Below are 23,605 nucleotides of genomic sequence, written 5' to 3'. Positions count from 1 at the left end.
GAGGGATGAATATTGAGATTAAAACACGGAGAAAAACCAACACAGAGACTTCAACACGCTAATCTAATAATTACTATTCATACTGCAGTATTCCTCTCTATTGCTCCTTTATTTACATATGATGTGTGCTAGAGATGAAACAGCAGAAGGAATTACACAAAGCTGATTAAATTTCAACATTAAACAAGAGAAGGAAAAAATGATAGATGAGCCAGTATTTTAGTATACTTACATACTTTAGTTTCTGGGGGAAATTTGGCAGCCATGTGGTGAATATGAAAATATATAAAGCTGAAAGGTTTTTGTCTACATTTAACACACAAAAAACTCACAAGAAGCTCTTCACTTTCCCTAAAAATGTTTTTTCTGGCAGGTTAAAAATGACCTGGAGGAGTCACCGTCATGCTTCAATACAACAAAACGGTTCAAACAAGCTGGTCATGGCACCTTTTTTTATTTAAGACATTTTGGCTTTAAAGCGTGGGCTCAGCCATCCAAGATGAGTTTTAAAAAAAAGAGAAAAGAAAAATGAACTCTTAAGCCCTGTTTCTCAAATGTGGTCCATGAAGACACTGCATGGGGTAAAAACAGAAAAGGAAGGATAACTTGTTCTTTTATCTTTTTCTATCTTTCTAACTTAATAAAACTGACTTAGATTTGTATTATGAGGTGAATCGGTTTAGGATTACTACACAGATGTGGAAATGTACACGTATGTATATAGTTAAAATAACATCTTGAAAAGTTCCTCTGATCTTAATGTGAAATGCTGTATTTTTCTGCTCCAGATACCAACAACTAAATGTTTTATGATTTTATAGATCCATTATGATTTATAAGCAATAATTAATGTGCAATAAAATCTAAAAATATCAAATACAATATGTAAATAAACTAAATGAAATTATGTAAATGTGTAACTGAGGCTAAATATTGTTTAAACTGCACTTATTTTTCTCCAGAAATTTCAGGTTTAGTTTATTTTTTTGGATCCACATTAGCTGCAGCTCATCGCTGCTGCAGTTCTTTATGGGATCCAGCTTAATATCCATTAAGAAAAGAAATGCAAACATTTGCAATACATCGATGACACACACACACACACACAAATAATTTACATAAATCTGCATTAGTCCAGCAGACCCAACAATGACACTATTAACACTTAGACTTCATAAATCATTTAATCATCGTCTCTGTATCAACAGCAATAATAATAATAATAATAATCACCACCCATCTTTATAATAGTCAGTATATCTTTAATCATTGATTATTATTTATTCATTTTCAAAATACCAATATCATCATTAAGCAGTAATAGTATAATTATTCCAGGCTTTAAATCCTTCTTTAAGGACAGCTCATTAAATCTAATCATACGTACGTACATACTTGTACTTCTTTGCGCTAAAATAAAGGGGAAAGCACTGAGTTTGCATTATTTGCAGGTCATTCGGTGGTTATTTTACTGGTCCAGCTGCTGGAGATTAAATTACACTGTATGTCGACTCCGCTGGTTTACGGGGAACCGGGATGAAAACATTTTTCTGCAGGCAGATACGATGCTGAAGAACGTTTGAGAACCACACGTCAGATATGTTTTTATAATCCAATATGGAAATGTTGCTATTAAATGTGGAATTTAAAACATATCTACACAAATCTCTTTAATTTAGAATAAAAATGTTATAACACCGCTAAAATGTTCTTTGAGGCTCCTGATTCATATCATTAATGAAGCAATGGCTTTAATATTGATGTATGCTGTCATAAAGGCTGAGAACTCGCAGTCAGTTACCACTATTAAAACATTTTTTCAGCTTCTTGTTTTGCTTTTTGTGGCCAAGAACTCCTCATGTTTCAACCATGCGAAAAAAAAACAGATAACCAAGCACCTAGAAATAAAAATAGCAGCCACAGATACAAAAAAGTTGGCGATTAGAGCAAAACAAAGATAAAAGAGTGTGTTCTGGCTCTGCTGCACAGTTGTCTTCTAAATGTGTTAGCAGTATATCAAGATGTTTGCTAGAACAACTTAATAAGGCGATAATGTGTCAGTGTTTTCTTTACTGCTTTTACAGCTGTTGCTACTGAGCCAAAAACCATCAATTCCTTCTTCAAACACATTTTTTCATGATTTCATTACTTCCCATTCACATCCACGCCGTATTTCGCAGCTGGCCCATCAATAAAATCCCAGCACACTTTACTTTAAATTATCTCTAAGATTTCTTGTTGCAGAAGAGGCAAACAAAGAATAAGTATGTTTTCTAACAGCATCGCTCCACTATGATGCAGTATTCAGCCCTGAGAAAGCAGTGGGGAAAAAACTCCAAACTAGATCCAGTATGTCGGCGTTTTACAGTGTCTCCTTATCAAAAGTGGAGGCCTGGCTACCTCCTACACACACGAATGTCATATTATCAAAGGCCTGCAATGCCACTGTTCTAAACTAAAACATACACCACCCACCAATGCACACATCCCCGAGAAACTCTAAAAAGGTTGTGTGAACGAGGATCTGCAGTTTTGAGTTATTCTACTACTCGAATCCAGACTTGAAAGCAAGATTTGGAGTAAAATGAAGATAAAGTAAGATGCTCCACACTCATTAACAGTGCATACTCTGACAGCTGCTAAGAAGCCCAAACAGAATATAAATATATGATAAAATTGACATTTAGAGGCGAGCTTAGATGGATGACAAGCTGACGGACGATTTGGCTGCTAATCTAAAGGCCAAGGCTGCTGGTGGCAGGGACACAAGATCAATCCAGTGTGTTTGTGTGTGTGTGTGGTCTTCCACTCACCAAATAGATTGCTGGAGTGGCCTTGCTTGGAGACCGGTCTGAGCTCATTGGAACCCCAAGCATAGCGTCTGTAGCTGTCCCACGCGTGCTTCATCATCTGACAGGCATGAAAAAACAGAGGAGGAAGAGGAGGGGGAAAATGACAAATGAAGAGTTAAAGAGGGTAAACAAGTTTGAGCTCCTTTCTCCAGACTAGATAGCTAATAAGCATAAACTGTCAGTTTATATATTATTACATAATACACCTTGTCAAACCTATTCCTGATGCTGTACCAGGAAAACATCACCAATATTTTATCATTTTATTATCAAGATGATCAACACGGGAATATCCGAACTTTACCATCCACTTGTTCCAAGTTCCATATGAGCATGTTTGTCATTTTACCGGAAATGAAAACACAAACAGAGGCGGTTGAAAACTTCATGCCCATAATAAATGAGTATACCTCTGCAACCACTAGTCTGAAGACTAGTGGAGTCATAGTAAAGTGAGATTTGTTAAGTTGTGTAACCAGTCTATGTGTTACTGCTGAAGAATAAATGAAGATGGCACATAACTACAAAATGCTTTGGTGGAAACAGGGCTCAAGTTCCCCCAACTGGGGATTGCAAAGAGTAAAAAGTTTTTCTCTCTTTTATTTATTTTTATGAGATCCAGTTCTCTGTGCTCTTGCAAAAGTGTCATAAATTCAAGTTGAATGTGTGTCGACGAGGGATTGGCTGCAAACGTTGTTCGGTGTGATTCCTTTTCTTCATGTTGTAAAAAAATTAATGAAGCGTTTAAAAGAAATCTGTGTGAAAACTGTATGAACTGACTGTCTGAAAAATTGTGATTTTTTTTAAAAATATATATAAAGACTAATCCCAACATTCACAGAATATTATTTGTTTTTATGTTTCTGGTAATTGTGAATCAGGACATTTCCAGTCTGGAACCTACAGTGGGATAAACATGACTTGTGTTTATTCTGAACACGATTAACGATGAAGACATTATGGTAAATTAACACCAAGATGAAGAAATGGGAGGGGTGGGAAGGTAAAAGTGAAGTCTGTCGTGTCTGTGCTGCCTTTCATCATCAGCTGTTCGGCGTAAACAAGCTGTAACTAGCAGAGGGGCGGCGGTGCTTTCACAGAGGACTGGTTAGTAAAACTCATGGGACTACTGAAACACCATTTGGTTTTGTTTCCTTTTGGATTAAGGTTTAAAACAATGTTAAACTTCAGAGCTGACCGTTTTTATTTAGCATTGTGCTGCATTAAATCATAACCAACACAATTAGTTTTAATTATAATTCACAACATTTCAAAAGAAAATCATTTAGTGTTCACAAGTTAGAGATTTTTTCTTTTGGAAAAGAGGCGGTTCACTTTACAACTTCTTATAAATTAAGTTTTGAATGACTGATCTCCCAGTTATCCCTGAAGATTTATTCCTGCTAAAGCCAAACTTCGTTACTCCCTGCAGAGAGTAGCATTTCCCTCCGTCAAGTCCCACCACATCCTGTTGAAGCCCCTCCGTCCAACTGAGTCATTAAAGTTTCTTTTTATCCAAATCGAATGCATACCTGATAGCAGCATAAACACTAGTTTCCAAACTGAAATGCAGACTTTACTCTACTGTCTTTGTATCATCCTGGAGCTCTAGAACCTGTCTTCAGATTAGACACACTAAACCCCTTTATCCTCCACCTTCCGACAGATCTGTTCAATCACAGTTCACTGACTGTGTGCTGGAGTTATAAACAGGCCGTAAATGTTGTTATGCTGAACCGCCCATCTGTTGTACATCTGAATACAGTAGCCCAGATGCACCGGAATCCGGCAAAAATACCCCCGTAGCAAAAAAAAACCCTCATTTCGGTTCCTGTTACAACTCCTTGCACTCATTTGCAGGAGTGTGAGAGACATGCCTTCAGCTCCAACCAGCAGCGCTGAGCAGCACAGTTGTTTCTATTATTGCTGCTGACTCACTGTTAGGTTGCTCTTTTGAGGACAGACACACACTGAGAACAATAATTAAGGGTGATTTTTTGTAATGACGAGTACAAATGGTCACAGCAGGCAGTAAACCAGTAGGTCAACAAGTCACTCTGTTCGTGTGAAGCGTTGCCAGGGAAACCGTAGTTATTAAAGTAAGCCAGTAAAGCTGTCAAACAAGGAGGCTGCTGTTTCGCAACTCAGTCAAACAGGAAATGTGGCGGGCGTGTTTTCTGTTCTGTTATACTACAGCCCCACCTTAAAACCACTGCACAAAAAGGGGAGTCCATTTAATGCTTTTTACTTATTTATTCATTCACGGTTTACTTTAACAGCTTTTTAGACCAGAGTACATATGCAATTCAAATTAAGCCAATAGGGAAAAAAGAAAGAGAATTTTATAATAATGTTGTTGCTTTTTATGGATACCTTGGAACCCGTTTGCGATTCCAGATAAATAGTGACTATCAAAACAGACGGTCAGGTGTCAGGATCACTGTGTGATCTGTACAGCAGAAAGACAACAACAGGCTTTTCATTAAAAAAATAAAAGGAGAAAAACATCACACAACTAGAGGTTTAATGCATTCCAGGACAAAAATCAAATTTTAATCATTTATTTTTTCACATTTTTGAAGTTCAATAGCCTCTGATTCAAAGCTTTTTTTCAAAGTAGTTATTATATGGCCACACATGCAAATTAACATCATCAAAAAGGACTAGAGGGAACTTGATCCTTTGTTAGTTTTAATCTTATAAACTTTATGTAGCTTTTTTATGATGACACAATGAACCTAGAGTGCACTACAACCTTCATGGGTGAACTCAATTCAACCTCTTCTGAACTTTTCAGTCCACACTTGCATAACATGCTGTTCTCTAACAACAAAGAAGAGTCTGAACCACAAACTGACCACTAAATGTTCTGGTTCATTAACAGCTTGTATCTAAAACAGGCCGTTTCATTGTCATCAGACCGAGACGACGCCTAACACGTGACAAGTTATTGACACGTTGGTGTTTTACGTTGAGATAAATAAATAGCTTGAAATAAAGGAATTACCATTGCATAATTCTACCTAAATGTTGTACATTCATGAGTATTTACATTTTCTGTAAATTTCACTGAATACTGGAAATACCCCAGACTTTTTGTGGGTAGTATATGTGTGAAGCCAGCATTTTATATTCATTAACAACTCTGTCTGCACTCAACAATTTACATTTTTGTCTTTCCAACTTCACTCTCTGCTGAAAAGTAAGTCTGCCTGTCGTTTCTGATCTTCAATGTAATTGAACTGACTTTCTGGTAAGTTTCATTCACTGAATGGTCTCCTACAAGTCACCTAGCATATCATAGCATCGCATCGCCCTGTTAAAACACTGCAAAATTGCTCCACAACATCTGAGATGCAAGTGGCAGATCTTAGGATTATAATCAGACCATGACTTCCAAAACAGATTAGATGTAGATTTTAACGAACAGCACTAAAAGGCAGTAACAGAGTTGCACGTAGATGTGAGGCAATCTGGTGCCAGAAAATAATCCTGTGTGTTAACGTGTATTGGATTTAATGCTCAGGATCCCTATGTGTTGACTCTAATTGGATTAACTGCTTGGGATTTTCAAGGCTTATTAGGATCTGGTGGCTGCAGCTATTTCAAACATACAATGCCTCAGTGCTAATTGGCTCTGTGTTTAAGGTGCATTGGTTTTCTAGGGCACCGATATTAAGTCCAGTTCAGCAAAATGACCCTAAACACATACACACCTGCTGTTGCCTAAAGGACCAGCAGACACAGACACAAATAGAGGCTAAAGATATTATTACTTTCAATAAAAATGCTGCCCAAAAGGTGTTATCTGAGAAAAGTCTATTATAAAAGTGAAACTTTCAAATAATTATAGCTAGAAAATTGGGCTTTATTAGGATGGTCATTTCCAAGACAGCTGATTACTGGGCAGCATCAACTCTAACATTTAAATGGCAAAAAAAGTCCAGAAAGGAATTAAAACCTGGTGCTAAACCAGCACATGTGCTTCACTGCTGTTTTCACACAGAATGATGATGGCAAATCATTAACTGCTGTGCAAAGATCTAAGGTGAATGACCCCATTTGCTCCTGTAATCTGCACCTGAGCGAATGTATGTTAAACAGGAAAATGTGTTTAAACTAAAAACTGCAAGCATTTCGCTCTTTAAATACGTGCCCAGTAGCCTTGAAACAGGTGGTCTGTGTGTGAGAGACCTGGAGAGGCAGGGCTGGAGGAAGTGAGGAAGAGAATGTGGCTTGCTGACATCATGGTTTTTACATAGATAAGACCATCCAACATGCAGACCCTTCAAATATTAACGCAATCACACACATACAGACGTCTGCTTGGCAGGGTGTGAGTGTGTGGTAAAGTGCAGCTGCTCTTTCATCCCCCAATAAAACTTGAGATAAAGACAGAGAGATATGAGCTAAAAACGGCTGCTTCACAGAAATTGTAGATTTTATCCAGATTCCTTTAGCAGAACAAAACAAGTGAATACAGCAGAAAAACCAGAGCATGATTGGTTAATAATGCTGTTTTCACACAAAACTAGTGTTTGTTTGGCTCAAACACTGAAACAAGCAGAGTAAATTCTTTCCAACTGTCAGTTGTAGCATGTTTACCCTCAATCGTCTGGGGATTGTGCTCAGACCTCTCCAGCTACCCTTCTAAAGGGACAGACATGCAAGCTAATCAGGCTGTTTTATGGTGCTAAACTGTGGATGTCAGTCCAAACAGCAAGACTCAGAGTGGGGCGCCAGAGGCCTTACAGTCAGGGAAAACTGATGAATCTGATCACCTTTGGTCCACAAGCTTTTGCTTCCAGTTTCTAACCCTCCGCGTGAGGCGTCAACACAATGAAAAGTGTGTGTTTTTTAAAATAAAAATGAAGCTGTGCCCACCGTCTTAGTTCTAAGTTCAGCATCCTCAATGAAAATTAGCATGTGTGGTTGTTTTGTTCCTACCAATGCTGATCAGAGACAAAGCTAATAAAACCTGTGCGTAGGGATGCCACCGTTGCTTCATCTCACTATTAATCGCGGTATTAAAAGGCGTGATTAATTATCTGTTAAGGTCCCTTAATATCATCACTTTCCATACTACTGCACGGAACAAACACAAAGTTGCACAACATGTGGGTTGCAGCCTGTGTTGCTTTGTTTTTATTCTCTGCAAGTGGAATAAGAGACGAGCCAACGAGCAAAAGTATGGCAGAGGAAGAGTTTTTCCCTCCAAACAAGCTTATTAAGTCATCCTTGTCAAATATAAAAAAACTATTATTGATCCTTCTTATCATTGTGGAAGATAAAGCAGATAGCTTCACTGTTCAAACATAATTGACTCCCCGTCGCATTTAAATTCATATGTAGTCCTGTTTCTTTCTTTTTCCCCCTCATTGTTCCAGTATTATTTATGTTTCAAACAGCTATTCTGCTAAAGGGCAGCTGGAAGTCATTAGCTAACTAGATGTCTTTGTATGCATTTCAAAATTCTCTATTCAGGTTCAAAAGAAAAGTTTAAAATGATTTTTGTAATGTAGTTAACAGAAAGAAGCCTCCCTAGTCCAAGCAGAGCCCCTCAAGCCGTTTCCATCGGTTTTCTCTGAGAGAAATCCAGAGATTTCTTTTTAAAGGGACATGTTACACATTAATGAACATAAGTAAAAATGCTAAACTTAAATGTGCAAAGAGTTAGCATAGCAGCTAATTTACGTCTCTTGCCCTTTGGTAGGTCACAGACAACTACAACACATATCTAACCATGTACAGGCAAATTAAGAGTAAAATGCCAACCGGTCGTAGTAAATCTTGCCTAAAGTGTTAGCATATGCATGTTTAACTTGTCTAGCTAAACATGTAAATTTCAAGTGCATGAAGATGGAGTGTAGTTTTTAAAAATAGATAAAACCCATTCACTATCATTCACTTCGAGTAGGGGTGCAAACTCCAGTCCTCAGGGGCCGCTATCCTGCAGGTTTTAGTTACTTCCTTGCTTCAACACACCTGAATAAAATCAAATAGATCCAACAGCTTCTTGTCAACTTCTTCACAATAGCCCATTAATTTCAGTCAGATGTGTTAGATCAGGGAAACAATGAAAACTTGCAGCATACCGGCCCTCAAGGACCGGAGTTTGACACCCCTGACTTAGTAGACAAACAATGAGATTCCTGCACATGTCCTGCATGTAAAAAGTTCATATGTACTATTTATTTATTTTACAGAGCTAAGGTCATTTAGCTGGAATCAGACTATTTGGTTACTTTACTCTGTTACTCTATTATTTTACTACGTTGCTATCAAAATATAGAAATGCATCAAACTGAAAGATCTTTAAGGAGTAACTGCATTCAAAACCAGCTAGCTCAAAGATTTTCATTTTGACTTCTTATCTTAATGATATGAGGGGTTTTTCTTCTCTTAAGACAAAATAAGAGGATGCTGTAACATACCTTAAAAGAAAAAGAAAGAAAGAAAAGGCAGAAGAAGAGAATTTAAAATCAGCCGTACTGGATCACTGCAGGAGGAACAACCATATCATGGACTGGGACAGCATAATGTTTGTGAGATCGGAGGGAAACAAATTAAAACATTGGATAAAGGAAGCAATCAAGATCGGGAAGTGGGCTGGAAACTAATGAACCAGGACGAAGCAGTGTACATGCTCTCACACACCTGGGATTCCCTACTCCAGAGACCACCACAGGGCAGGGGGCATGGCCGCAGACCTGACAGGTTTGTTGGGACGGTCACACCTCCGAAAAACAGCTGATAAAATGTCAGCAACGCGTCAGCTGACGTTTCTGAGGAAGGTCAGAGGTGACAGCCTAAACATGTCCAGGTATGTTACAACATCTTTTTATTTTGTCTGAAGAAAAGCGCTCATATCAGCTTTCACAGCTGCTGTTTGATTCAGACTGCACTCCATCAGACGCTGTGCATATTTCTTGTTGTGAAAATGCATTTCCTGCTGAGAGCTGAATACATTTATAACTGCAGAGAAGGTCTGGACCCTGTTCTCTGCCCATTCTTCAGAACAGCTTCATTTTTATGTATGAACAGCAAAACAGATAAAAGCTCATAAAAACTGAGAAGTGATAAGTAAACGCTTCATGTGAAAGCTAAAAGAGGAGGAATAAAGTCAATATATTTATTTGATTTTAAAAGGAAAAATAAAATCACTTTAATAACTCAAAAGAAGAAGTTTATGAAGAAAACTTTTTAAAAAGCCCTGCACATATATGAACTGTAATAAGTAAACGATTACTGTCTATGTGAAAATAATTGCATTATATGAGCTGTGAGTATTAAAACAACCCTGCAGGTCATCCATCAATATTTGAGGAAAACTGGTTCAGAGTTTGTAAAGGAATATTTTTGTTAAATCAAACCATGAAAATAAGAGTAAATAGTCATGGGTAACGAAATTTACACTGGAAATCCATTTTTCTGACTGTGTCATTTTAATTCAAAACAGCTACAATTTTCTGTGCTTCAGTTGTGAATCATAATACAATAACAATCATGTCTGATCAGCGTCCGCAGTGGAATCACTTTTCCTGTTAAAAATAAACAACACGCAGGAAACCGAAGCAGGGCCGAGGAGCTGTTAGCAGCCACACAGTATACAAGCTTATCCAGGTATCTGCTCTTTTTATTTCACCCCCCCCCCCCCACCCCGATCCCAACTCTGTTGAGACTGCGACTTCCTGTTCAGCTCTGATGATAACACATAAGCCGACATTTTTCTCCAGATCTGTCAAGCAGCAGATGCTCACAAGAAAAAGTCTGAGGCTTTCGTTAAACGACTGAAGGATCTGTTCAGAATATGCCTGTTCGTCGTGGGCTGACTGCAGATTTTACAGAGAGGAAGATGAAGATGTGAAAACATTGTGCAACTGAATGATATCAGTCTACAGGTGCAGTAAGAATGCAACAGAATTACGCATTCATAAGTGAGAGATTAAATGTATTTGTCACAGCAGGAATTAGATGCATTACATGCAAAGCTAATAGAGCTGGCATGAAGAATCTTTCTGGCTAAAGAATTGGAGCAGCAGAGACTTGACATGCATGTCAAGCTGCAAGGTGAAAACACTGCACTAGATACGAAGCAATGGGCTTAGAAAGCGGGGCAATTCATCACTGTCATTTTCCTTTTTGTAAAAAAAGGGAAAAAGTGAAATCAGATGTCAGTTGTGTTGTTGATATCAAAGCTACAGCCAGTGAAGTTAACCTGTGGGAGCCATTAACCTGATAAAAGGTATGATAAACCTCCCCTTCACGTGGTTTTATTTGTGTTAATTTGCCTGCATTTGGGTTTGTTTACGTTTCTGGTTAACCAGAACGTGATGACCCCCTCCCTATATTCAAATGTTTTCCACATGAGGATGCAAAAAATATATGAAAAATGAAAAGATGTAGCAGCATTTCTCTTATCACTATCTGAGCCCAGACAGCTGCACACAAGCAGAAAAAAAACACACTGACTTTTATTGGAGGACATAAGATCACAAGCAAACATTCTCTCCCACTGAGTCTTTGAAACAACCTTAATAATAATAAAAAAAACAAAATCATGTGGTTTAGATTATACTTTTCAGATTTATGTAACTCAGAAACAATTCTTTCAGGTGGATAGGGAGACAAAGATTGACAGCTTTAACTTCAAAACAGAAATGTTGTTTTAAAGTCTGCTCAACTCTGGGGCTTCGCCTATTTTTGAGGCTATGTTGGGAACCTTTCTGCTCCATTGCACCCTTACACCCACACAGGGACACTGTCAAAAGCTGAGAAGTGATAGGAGAAAAACACACAGAAAAGATAAATAAGTGCAAATAAAATTTCAGAGTTCAAGGGTTATTCCAGGACTCTAACAGGAGAGTCTGATCGCAACAGACGATTCACAAGCAGCTTTTTGGGATTTGACTGAGTTGTCAGTCAAATGTGGCTAAATGGAAAGAACGTGAGTAGCTGGTTTATGTTACCATTTCGCTTTAGATGTGGTATGATGGTGCATAAAGGACAGATAAAAACCACATTGATGAGGCGCAGAAGAAAACCAAACGATGGACACAGGATGGACACCCCTCTGTCTCATTTTGCAAACTGAGACAGTGCATTGGATTAATTGTCCTAATTGCTTTAACTGACTCCACCCATGAAGCGGGTTCTGCAGCTCTCATCGCTCATGTTAATGCAGCACATTATTTAAAAAAACATTTAAACAGATAGTCTTTTAAAATGTTTTTGTGTACATTAAAAGGCAAACATATCCGACTTTAAGCCAGGGCGTGATCAGCCAGTAGCAGCTTCATCTCCAGATTCATTTCCAGGCTGGTTATGGACCAGACGTTTCCTTCTCTTTCTCCATCATCTCCTGCTTTTCCTGCAGCTCAGAGCTGGGCTGCTGCTACGTGAGGACGAGAGTCTTGTTAAAGCAGGGGTCCGCGGTAGCACCCCCAACTAAAGTACGACTTTAGTCGGTGGTTACAAGAGTAAACGAGAAGCTTTCACATCAGTGTCAAAGTCTTCAATAACACCAGAAAAAGTGACTAAGTTTGGCGCTAGTCACTAAAAATAAAAAAAATAAAAAAGTGCTAGAAAGATCTTAAAATCGCTAATTATAGTGACAAGTTTCTAAGTTGACAACACGGTAAACAATGGGTCCTCCAGGCAGATGCTGTTGGGGAGGGCTGTCCGCTGCAGTGCTCGTTTAAAATGGATAGAGGCAGATGTTTTTTTTTTCCATAAACCAGCAGAGGCCAAGTTGGCATTTATTATTGATACTGTGCTAATCAATACTTAACTAGATTTTATCAGTATATGAGGATCTATTTTTTTTACAACCCTAGTGAGAATTGAAGATCATGGCCTGATGTGGCCAACTGAACCACAGGACCTGCAAAACGCAGGGACCCACCAAACCGGACCCTCTCTACAATCATTGTGCCTATAAGTTCTGTCCGTAAAACAGCCAGCAATGCGGACCGAGCTCTGACACCGGTACAGGGACTGAACAGCTCGTACATGAGGGTCTGGTGCTCTTTAAGACCTATTCACACCAGCCTTTTTTATTCGAATCCCAGTCTGTTCGCTTGGAAATTTCGCTTCGTTTGGGTTATTGTGAATGCGCAAACAGATTCTGATTCGAATCAAAGAAGTAGACTCAGTTTGCCTACAAATGCAGGTCTCGGTCTGCTTCAAGCAAACCAAATACAGGACGTGGACTACAAAACAAAGAGCATTGTGTGTTCAGCACACAGTGTCAAGAGTAAACACAAACAAAACATAAGCAATTGTGGGACAATAGGGGGCTCCGGACAAGAGAAATGGCTCACGGTCAGACATGGAAGCATTCGGGAAAATGATAAAAATATTATTAACCCAAGACCACTAGGATCTGATGCAGCTTCCTATTTAGCTGTTATGTACTAGAAACCCAAGTTGTTCTGAATAAACCAATAAATGATCAAGTTTTCATATTATTTGTGTCTTATCTTCTTCTTCAGTAATTCTTGGTGCAGCACCATCTCTGGCGGAGAGTGGAACACATTTTTTAAAAGGTCTCATCGGTTTGAATAGTGTTGCTTGAATGCGATTTCTGTCTGGAAGAGTGTTGGACCCCTCAACTGTATTGGGTCTCCAATCGGGCTGAGTCTAGCAGACTATCCTGGTGTGAATGCACCCTTAAGCTCCATTTATGCTCGACACAGAAGATGGATATGTAGCGGACGGAGCAATATCATCGCTGTGGCAGTATGAACAGAATAGCTGACATGTGACCAGCAACAAAAACAATCCAGAGAAAAAGAGGATCAGGAAGAGGAAAAAAAAGGAAGAATAAAGACGAGGACAACTGTAGAAATTGTGCGAGCTTTTGAAGAAAGGCTATGTAAGTGTTATAGGTGTGCTGGGCTTTTGGAAAGAAATATTAAGCAGTATATTACCGCAGCCAACCTGTGTCTGAAACTGACGCCGGATTGCAGGAGTGAACTCTGAACTCAGCACTGCCCACTAGTGGAGGAATTAACAACCATGGCAATGTAAATGATGCATGGAAGTATGAGGACGGCAACATTTGAAACAGATGTCCCTATTTAGGTATGTAAGGAAGCATAAATAGGCCTTTATCCAATAAAAATCAAGACAAACATGATTTCAGCCACTTTCTTTGTTGGTTCCAACTGATTCTTCTAATAGTTCTAATAATTTTGTTTCCAATGCCATGGAAATGCTAAATGTGTCATTAGAAACATTAGTGCATGATGGTCCAACCCTCCCAACACACACACACACACACACACACACACACACACACACACACACACACACACACACACACACACACACACACACACACACAAACAGACACTTTTCAGGCACATTACAAAAAGCACTTGCAGGTGCATTTGGTGCCACCAGTGTGTTTGCACTTTTACCTTAATACCATGCAAATGAATTCAGGTAGAAAAACTTAGCATAGCAAATAGGCTGAGAGGAAACGCAGGTGCAGAAGTGAAAAACAGGACAGAAGGGTCTCAAAACAAGTAGAGGAAACTGGGCCTGCAATATGTAGTTTCCATTTCACCCCAGTTAATATCAAGCCAGGATAGTTGCAAATAAAACGTTTTCAATGCCCTGCCATTGCATTCTTTACTTTATCTGTTATTTTGTTGGTTTGGTTTATTTTTCTGGTTCCATGGCATTAGTCAACACAAATATTTATGCAATTAGCCCAAAGGAAAAGGGTGCTGTGACACCACCTCAGATAAACCTGTGATATTTTAGCTCAATCCCTCTGTGTGGCGATTCAGTTATGCAGAAAACAGGGGTTTTGTTGCAGAAATACCTTTTATGCCAGTGGAAATCCTTCCCAGGCACAGCCCACGAAGCCCTGACATTTCTGTTTACAGAACCTGTTTTCTGACCCGTGGTGTTTTGGAACAAAATCCACCACCTAACCATTTTTTTCCACCTCATCTCTTCGCACATTCTTGATGCTCAGAAGGGGACAATATCCTCCACTCCGCTTAGGGACCAGTTCTTCAGGGATCCGTGACGGATTTCCTAAGCGGTTTAGTATTTCTACAACCATATATGGGTTAGTATTGTGCTGTGAGTGGAAGGATGCTGCCTCACCCCTCTGCTCACAGAGGAGAGGTTTAATACTTTTTCCCACAATAGCTAGATGCAGCTGCTACAGTGTTTGCATAAGACATTAGGACACTGGAATAGAAAAGCTATTTGTTGGTAATGAATAGCACACTCTGCTTTGTCACGCACACATTCAGATACAGTATCCACCTCTTTGTTGAAAGATCAGGGTTCAGAGGTTTTCATCTCCATTTGGAAAACTCATTCAACTAGTAGGGATGAGAAAATTATCTTGTCAAATCCAATTTTTCTTAACTCTTTAATGGAGTTTCCAGGTTCCAGTCCATCTAAAGTCCATTTTACTTTGAACACAATCTAAGACAAAGCTGTTTACAGAGTCAGGTAAAAAGGAATCTCTGAGAATACATTTTTCAGAAAATGTATTCTCAAATCAGGTTTAAACTGGATGTTGTGTAAGTGCCTGAACCTGCTTGTTGGTCTACTTCTCATAGCTCCTCGCTCCAATTTTTTGAACAATAAAAGCAAGGAGTTAATTTTGTACAAGTGAAATAAACGTGCTTTGGTCACACGTTAGCGTAAACATACCACCAGAAGTGTGGAACGCTGCAAGTATGTTCTACCAATCAGCTCCGCTCCAACAGAATTCCAGGTAATCTGGAAATCCATCACTCAAAAAGACGCTTTTTTCAGGCAAAGAGGGGGAGGGTGAAGTGATGTTATATGGATAATATTAGTTTTTTTCTTTTAAATCCCTGGTAAATAAAAAATGTTCCAGCGGTGGATAGGGGGCTATACTTTTATCGCTAAAGTAGTTAGCCCTTCTTTCTTTTTGTACCATTTGCACAAAGTCTGTAGCTCTTAACTATTAAACTGATGCATTTTCTTGTTTAATGAGTGCTGGACTGCTTTGGTTAAAACCAAAGAACAAAACTGGTTGACAATGTTTAAACTAGCTTCCAACTCAGTTCAATTAAAATAAATTCAGCTTCATTTATAAAAGGCTAATTTACAACAAAATCATCTCAAGATACTTCACAGACATAATCAAATTAAACCAGTTCAATATGATCCAATTATAACAAATCCACATTAGTTCAGTTTATAATAACAGTGATTATGTAAACCAGTTCACAAATAATAATAGTCTAATTGCACCAAATCTTCTATTTGATTCAATCCCTCACCCTGAGCATGGGGTGATGGGGGACAGTGGAAAGAGAAAAAGAAAAACACCCCTTCCCCATTAAGTCTTTCTACATCACACTGATCCCTTCATTCCTAACGAGCCGAGCCAACACCGACTCACTGACCTAGAGTTATAAAACGAGTCGCTTCCAACAGCCTGGTGCTTAACACGGCTCTGCGTTGATAACACAGTCAACAAACCGAGCAGACTTACAAAGCAACACTGAACACTGATCAATATTAGCTGATGGCCATCAGGAGAGAAAAGGAAACGATGATGAAAATTGAGGGGGTATAAAAAAAAAATCTATATTTATGACTGACTGGAAATCAACCTGGTCCTGAAAGTTGAATAACAAGCCAATATTTTACAATAAAATGTTACAATAAGACAAATACTGAGGTTGTCATAGGATTACTTTCTTTATTGTAAAGGATCGAAGTTGTGTGTGTTTATTATTAAAGACATCTTATTGTCTCAACAGTAGCTTGCATGTCTGCTAGCGCTGCTCCTCAGGGTTTGAGTTTTCAGCACCACAAAGAGATAATGTTAACAATGACTGTTAAACACAAGTGCATACAACTCTAGCTGATATACTGCACTGGACTGTACTTTTATTTTAAGATCAATAAGATGTTTTATTGCTTTATATACTGTGCGTATAGACACACATATATTCAAGGGTGGTAAACCATTGTTGTCAATTACAACGGTGTAATTATTATACTTACTTTTGCAAAGAGAAATCATCAATCCTTGGATGTGATAAACAAGTTCTCCCTTATTACTTGTAATACAGTTTTATGACAGGAGATCAGGAGTTTTGCATTAGTGAAAGAAAGGAAATGCTGCCTTTGGGGATACAGAAGCCCAGTCCAAAATGTTCTTCTTCTGGTCCTGGGAAAGGGCTTTGATTCCCTTAAGAATATTAAACCATTTCATTCTAATGGTTATTGGTGGCTGGACAACGTTGGCTGAAGCTTGGCTCTGCCAAACAAATGACCAATGAAAGATATTCTTCTGCCCCAAGTTAACACAAATTATTTAACTCCAATCAATCACAGAGGAATTCATGATCATTCAGGTTGTGGGTAATCAGTCATTTTCTATAGCTGCCATTCCCCCATGTCCCCTGACAGCTCTTATATAGTTGATAGCCAGAAACTACAATTTACTGCTGCTCCCTGAACACCTTGAATGACAGCAGTAGATAGTTATAAACAACTTTTAGCCAAAACGCCGGAATATCTCATAGAAACAACCTCAAATTAATAATGAACTTCACTGGTAAGGCACCAGCTGAATTTAAAGTAGATCAAAGGAGCAGCTGCAAAGAAAAACACAAAAACCAACATACTGGCAACCTGGCACAGCAAAACATACCGATCACATAGCAAGCACACTGATATCATCTATGCATTTATCTCTTTACACAGTGAGCAGCCAATGTTCACTTTAAGTCCTTCAAGATGCATTAAGTACGGTTTTTAAATTCATCCTCCAAAGAGGAAAATCTGCAGTCTGTCTGTTCTGAACATGAACTGTGATGCATATCTGAAAACTAACAAACGTGTCAAAATCCACATCATGTATGAATCTATTTGAAATCAATCCTGCTTTTTTTCCACTTTTATAAAGAAAATAAGTCTGCAGAGAACACAGTCATGCAGGGTCTTTTTTACTTTTTTACATCATTGACTTTCTAACTCTTCCTGTCACAACTCCCCGTCGTGTGGTTGGCTTTAAACAACTGAATGAAAATTGATATGCATACATTTATTGACTCAACCTTTCTCTCAGATGAAGGAAGCAGCCCAACTAAGCTTGACCACAGCTGATTCACACAAAGGCAAACTAATGAAGACTTTGTGAAAGGCAAATTGATTTTTCTCCACCTCCCTCCATTTCATCCACTGCCTGCTTCACTGCAGAGGGCAGACGGCGGCCGGGCCTGAGCTCATCACTCATTTGCTTAACACGATGAGGACTGAACGTCAGAAAATGCCAGACAATACTCCCCCTGCTCCACCCAGAAGATTCAAGCTGACAGAAAGGATGATGTTTGGAATAATTTTGGCTGAATTGAAGGGAAATCTAGATCTATCACTCTTCACTAAAACACACATTTTAATAACTTTAGCCTTTAAATTAGAGGACTAACCTAGCTGTTCCCTGAATATTAACTAGAGTTCAATGGAGAGGAGGTCCCAATTCATGGCATGTTGCATGCAGAACCCATGCACCTACCACAGCAGTGTACATTTTGGTGAACCAAATTTGGTATCTATGAAGTTCGCCATGCTGTTGTCAGGTCAGGCTATTCAGGCTGTGGTGTTCCTGAGAGTAAATTATTCATGCGAAAAGCAGAAAGGGCTGGAGCTCACTGATAAATTTACATATTTATTGTGCAAACTTCACAGAAGTTTCCTATTAGGTTTGCACAATAAAGCTATAAATTTATCAGTGAGCTCCAGCCCTTTCTGCAAGTCTGATGTCCACTAGCTGTAAAGCCCCTAATTCAGCCAATGCTGGATGGGTTCATTTCAGTGAATTACTCAACAAGGCAGTAAAATGTAGAACGATTAGAGTAAGACTTTATTTCTGATTAAATAACATATTTCCATTAAAGTTCCTTGTGTCACCGCATGCACTGGTACTGTGTTGACACCACAACTCGCCTGCACAGCGACCGATGCAGCAGGTTTAACAGCAGCTGAAGTCGCACAGAAATAAAGGAAATCTTCATTTATGTTTTCTACTTTTGAAATAACTTGTTACCCAAACATACCTGAATAGTTCTTACTTCAATAACCACTGAAAAACTGCAAGATATCATAAATATTAATAACAAAAACACAGCAATTTGACAGTCTGCTAAAAACTCAATAAAAAGGACATCAAACATGAATACAAGAAAACATGTTTTCCCTTCAAGCTGTTTTACCACCCAGGTACAAACAGCTCATGGAAAACTCTTCATCTATTAAATCTGCAATGCTGTGACTCGTGTTAACTCCATGTGTCTAATTTTGCTACAGACATAAATATAAACAGCAAGAAAAATTGGTGAAAAAGCCGACTGACTGGTCTGTTTACCGGCTATTAAACTTCAGTCTTCTGTTTGGAGGAAATGTTAATGTATTCTGGACACAGTCAACTCAAACCTTATAGTCCTGATCTCAACAAACCAATTCAAGCTCATTTTCATGTCTCATTAAGTCGGAAGTGGCTTTGTGAATTAAGTTTACAAAGGTGATTTTGGCAAGTCAGTTTAAAACTGAGGTGAATTTTGTTTATGTTTAATCAGCTGTTGAGCTAAATCCCCGTCCTGCTTGCTGCTGTTGTATTAAAGCAGAGATGGGTAATGTTGGTCCTCAAGGGGCCGCAGTATTACACGGTTAGATGTTTTCCAGTGTCAACACACATGATTTAAATTAATAAAAATAACATTTTTACTTAATTAATCTTGATTAGGAAATTAGTCTCTGGTTTTTACACATTCCTCCATTTACAAGTGAGCAGTGGGCAGACATGTTTTGGAAATCGGGGTCTCAAACCCTCTCTTTTAACCACTGGGCTCCCACTCCCAGAAATGAATGGGCCATCATGCAGAACTTGACAACAAGCTGTTGGATCTATTTATTTTTAACTAGGTGTGCTGGAGCAGTAAACATAAAAAACCTGCAGGACCAGAGAGGCCCATCACGGCATTAAAGGGTCTTGTTTGGTCAAATTCTCAAGTTTAAGAATGCATGTTCTCTCTTTTGAAAGTTTGTGGTTATACTCAAAGCACCAAAGAAAATTTAGGTGGTTTCACTTTCTTTTCTCTTTATGATTTCACTACACTACACGACGCAGCACAACCCTTCAAAGTTTACAAAACACACAGTCATAAATACAGTAATAAACTCCCTCTATGTGCTCAAGCCATACAAAATCCATTTAGATTAATTAATTTCAAAACATACAGAGTGCCACTGCATAATTACCAGCATCTATTACAACACACACATTCAAAGGCACACAGACACGCTCCTCTCCTTCCTCCAATGTGTTGGGGTGGCTGCAGAACGCAGGCTAAATTATTTAGCTTGTGTACTTGGCTCGCTTCTCTCCACAGTAAATTGAACTGGGCGCGTCGCAGAGCCGAGCCTGAGCTTGTGTCTGAGCGCAAAGAGGAAAACAAACCACAATAAACCGGAGTTCAAGACACTGGGGGGAGAAACGCTAGAGGCGCATTGATGAGCTACTCACCTATCCAACTTTTCTTTCGAGAGAAAAGCTACAGGAGTGCCACATCTTTAAAAGAAAAGAAGCTGATAAGCCTGTTGAAGATTTTAGTGAGGATTTCTATGTATCTGTTCCATTTACAGATGCATTTTTTTACAGGAATACTTGAGGAAGGAAAGTGGTGCACGAGAAACGCAAAGTTGCTCAGATTAATTCTGCTGTTATAAACATTTTAATCCCCATGTGGTCATTAAAACCGAGAGTTTTAATTCCCCTTTAATTCAGAATAAAAGTTAAATACTCTTTAAAATGCCCTTGTAAAACACCTAATTCCAAATTAAAAGAATTAATTCCAAATTAAGATTAAATCCAAAGTAGGTGGCTGGTTTAGTACGGTACTCCCTCACTTCTCCTCCTCACCTGACCAAAGTGAAGTAGTGTGTTAGTGTCGAGCTGCTGCTTCAAAACTAGAATCAAAATCAGAGCGAAAACAGGTTCTTATTATGCGGCCGAACATGCTGTAGACGAAACGAATAGAAGCAGGGACTGGAGTTTGTTTACTTCCAGTAAATACGTCACGTCCGTCCCCTGTCCAATCAGAACCCTTCCCAACCCGCTGATCCACAGCAGAATTAAACAAAGTTGATTCAATCTGTTTTCCATGTAAACCTCAACTCAGAGTTACTGTTTCCATGTAAATGCTAAGGAGAATACATTAATTCTGGATATTTAAAAACAGTCACAGGACAAGCCATCTCTCTGTAAGACATTTAGAAAGATGCAGAGTTGCTTTTTATGTGGAATGTCTTTCTTTTTGCCGGTTTGCTTCACATCTGAGCTTGCTAAGTTTTTAGCCCCGAGCTGCAGCGTTTCAGCTCTTTATCACTTACAAACACCCAGAGGGCAAAGTCCTGTTTGCTAATTGTGCAATTATCTACAAGTTAGTGAATCAGAAACTAATTACACCAATTTACAAACACAAATGGTCTAAATGATTTTCCGAGTGTTTAAAACTCACCCTCAGCTTCCACTGTTCTGATCATCAATTTTATTTAAAAGAGGGGTGCCCAAGCCTGGTTCTCCAGATCTACTATCCTGTAACTTTTAGATGTGACCCTTCTCCAGCACACCTGGATCAAACGGCTCAACCCCCCCATCCACGTGCCATTCAGCTCTGTGGACGCCTGGTAACGAGCCATCCATCCAGATCAGTGTCATATCTGCTATTAACTGTTGCAGGACAGTAGCTCTTGAGGACCGGCCTTGGGTACCTCTGATTTAAGAAACCATCTTTCTAATCATCTAATGCTCCAGTGTTAATATTTAGCAGATATGACACTAATCTGGAAGTTTTTCTAAGTTTTAGAAATGATAAAGGGATACTTCACTTTTTAACCATGTCTCTTATAAGTCAGACGTCACTTGTTTTGGTTGTTAATGCATGCTCATTTCTAAATGAAAGCCTCATTACTTAAATCATGTAAACCAGACACATCAACACCTTAACAACTACCACTCAGCAACAAGAAGTCCTTATAATTTCATAACCCATCACTGTAATTTCCTAAATGTTCTGGCAGCTACATCAGCACACACTTTGCTCAATCTGTATGTGCTGCAACCATTCAAGCTAGAGTCCAACAAACCAAATTTCTCCAAGCCTTCTGTCCTTCAAAAATTCTGATATAATATTCAGGATGGCAGGGCTGCAGTTTTAAAATTCTACCCTCACATGGGAAAAAAGGCAAAAAGGAAGGATGGGGAGATTGAAAAATAAATGGAGTATGTGATTGACAGCCTGTGATTCTGGGTATTAGACTGAATTGGATTAGGAGGAGAGAATCAGTGGACCATAACCCCTGTAGTGCTTGAGATGCGTTAATATTAAATATCCAAGAGTATCCTCCATCAGTGGACTACAAAACTCTGTGTCAAAATACCATATCCCATCTGGAGGCCACAGCATGAAAACATGCTCCAGCCACCAGCTTCTAGAAACTTTTATTGACAAAGAATAAGCAGAGAAGTTGTTGAAGCTGAAATACTTCTGTACCTCTACTTTCTTTTCTTGTTGATTATCACACAGCGGAGGAGTGCAGATGGGTCAGAGTCAAAGCACTGAAAGAAGAGGAAACCCGAGAGAGCTGTAACCTCATCCTGGATCTGAAATAAGATCACTTTGTGATACACCGAGTTCGTATCAAATGACAAGATCTTTGCATATTGGTTTGCATTTTTGTCTCATGTAAAGTATTAAAAGAAGAAAACATATTTTCACACACTTGTGTTTTACTATGAAAATTATTTTTCATAAGAAGGAAAAAGCTTTCAACATCCAGGTTGGCTTGGCTTTACTGTGGCTAAAACAAACCTAAATAAAATATTTATTCCAACAAACCAAAAATAAATCCAATGCCGTGCATTCTATATACTTTGATGAGTCATCATAATTAAAAAAATCCCATCATGCTGTTTAATTTACACATGTAATTAATTCATTTACCTTCGGAAAGCCAAGGAGTTCACATTAATGTTGCATAATCTAAAGCAAATGAACTGAGTATGTATGAAGGCTGCTATCCACCAAAAAGTTCTTCTTTTTCTAAAACTACCCAGCATGCACAGCTGCAGAAGTAGAAGGCTGCCCTCATTAACACACCTGAGATTATAGCCAGTATTTGTTCCGAGGCCATGTTATGCTGTGATATTCACCAGTGATATGGCATCTCACGCTTTCCTCATATCCTGCAGCCCTAGTTTGTTATCACTGATTTCTTTTCTCTGAATATCTTTGTCTCCATCTGTTAATAAACCAGTTATCCATGATCCACAGAACATTTTAAACGAGTTAAATGAAGCTAACCTTTTAAAATTAATATCATACTTCATCAATGATGTTTAAAAATTATGTCTCCAGATCATCACATTACCAAGAGTTAGCAAAAACAGGTCTTCTTACAGATTTTCATGATTACATAGGTGTGAAAATATCTATTTAGAATAAGAATTAAACAAGAAGAAAATATCTCAAACCACAAAAATAGCATCTAATACTTTTGTTTAAATAAGACATTAAAAATACCTCAATTTGTAGCATTAAATCTTAAATAAACTGAGAAGACAAACAATTCAGAAAAAGAGTTTTAGGAAACAAATATTGTCTACATCTGTTACATGCATGGCTAAGACTATTTAAACACCAACAAAGCTGACATTCTTACGGTTGCTCTGGTTTTAT

At 38.6% G+C, this 23,605-nt stretch overlaps 1 protein-coding gene across 1 annotated transcript in view; it reads right to left on the bottom strand.

Annotated features, from left to right (window-relative positions):
• The window catches only part of man1a1 (mannosidase, alpha, class 1A, member 1), a 138,225-nt gene that overhangs the window by 100,317 nt on the left and 14,303 nt on the right, over window positions 1-23,605 (bottom strand). Inside the window, exon 2 of the mRNA XM_041975287.1 lies at window positions 2,814-2,910. Coding sequence (XP_041831221.1) covers window positions 2,814-2,910 — 97 coding nt within the window. The remainder of the gene's footprint in view (window positions 1-2,813; window positions 2,911-23,605) is intronic.

This window comes from Melanotaenia boesemani, chromosome 22 (genome assembly GCF_017639745.1).
Source record: "Melanotaenia boesemani isolate fMelBoe1 chromosome 22, fMelBoe1.pri, whole genome shotgun sequence".
NCBI classification, from domain to species: Eukaryota; Metazoa; Chordata; class Actinopteri; order Atheriniformes; family Melanotaeniidae; genus Melanotaenia; species Melanotaenia boesemani.
This window is presented reverse-complemented; position numbering and strand designations above follow the sequence as displayed.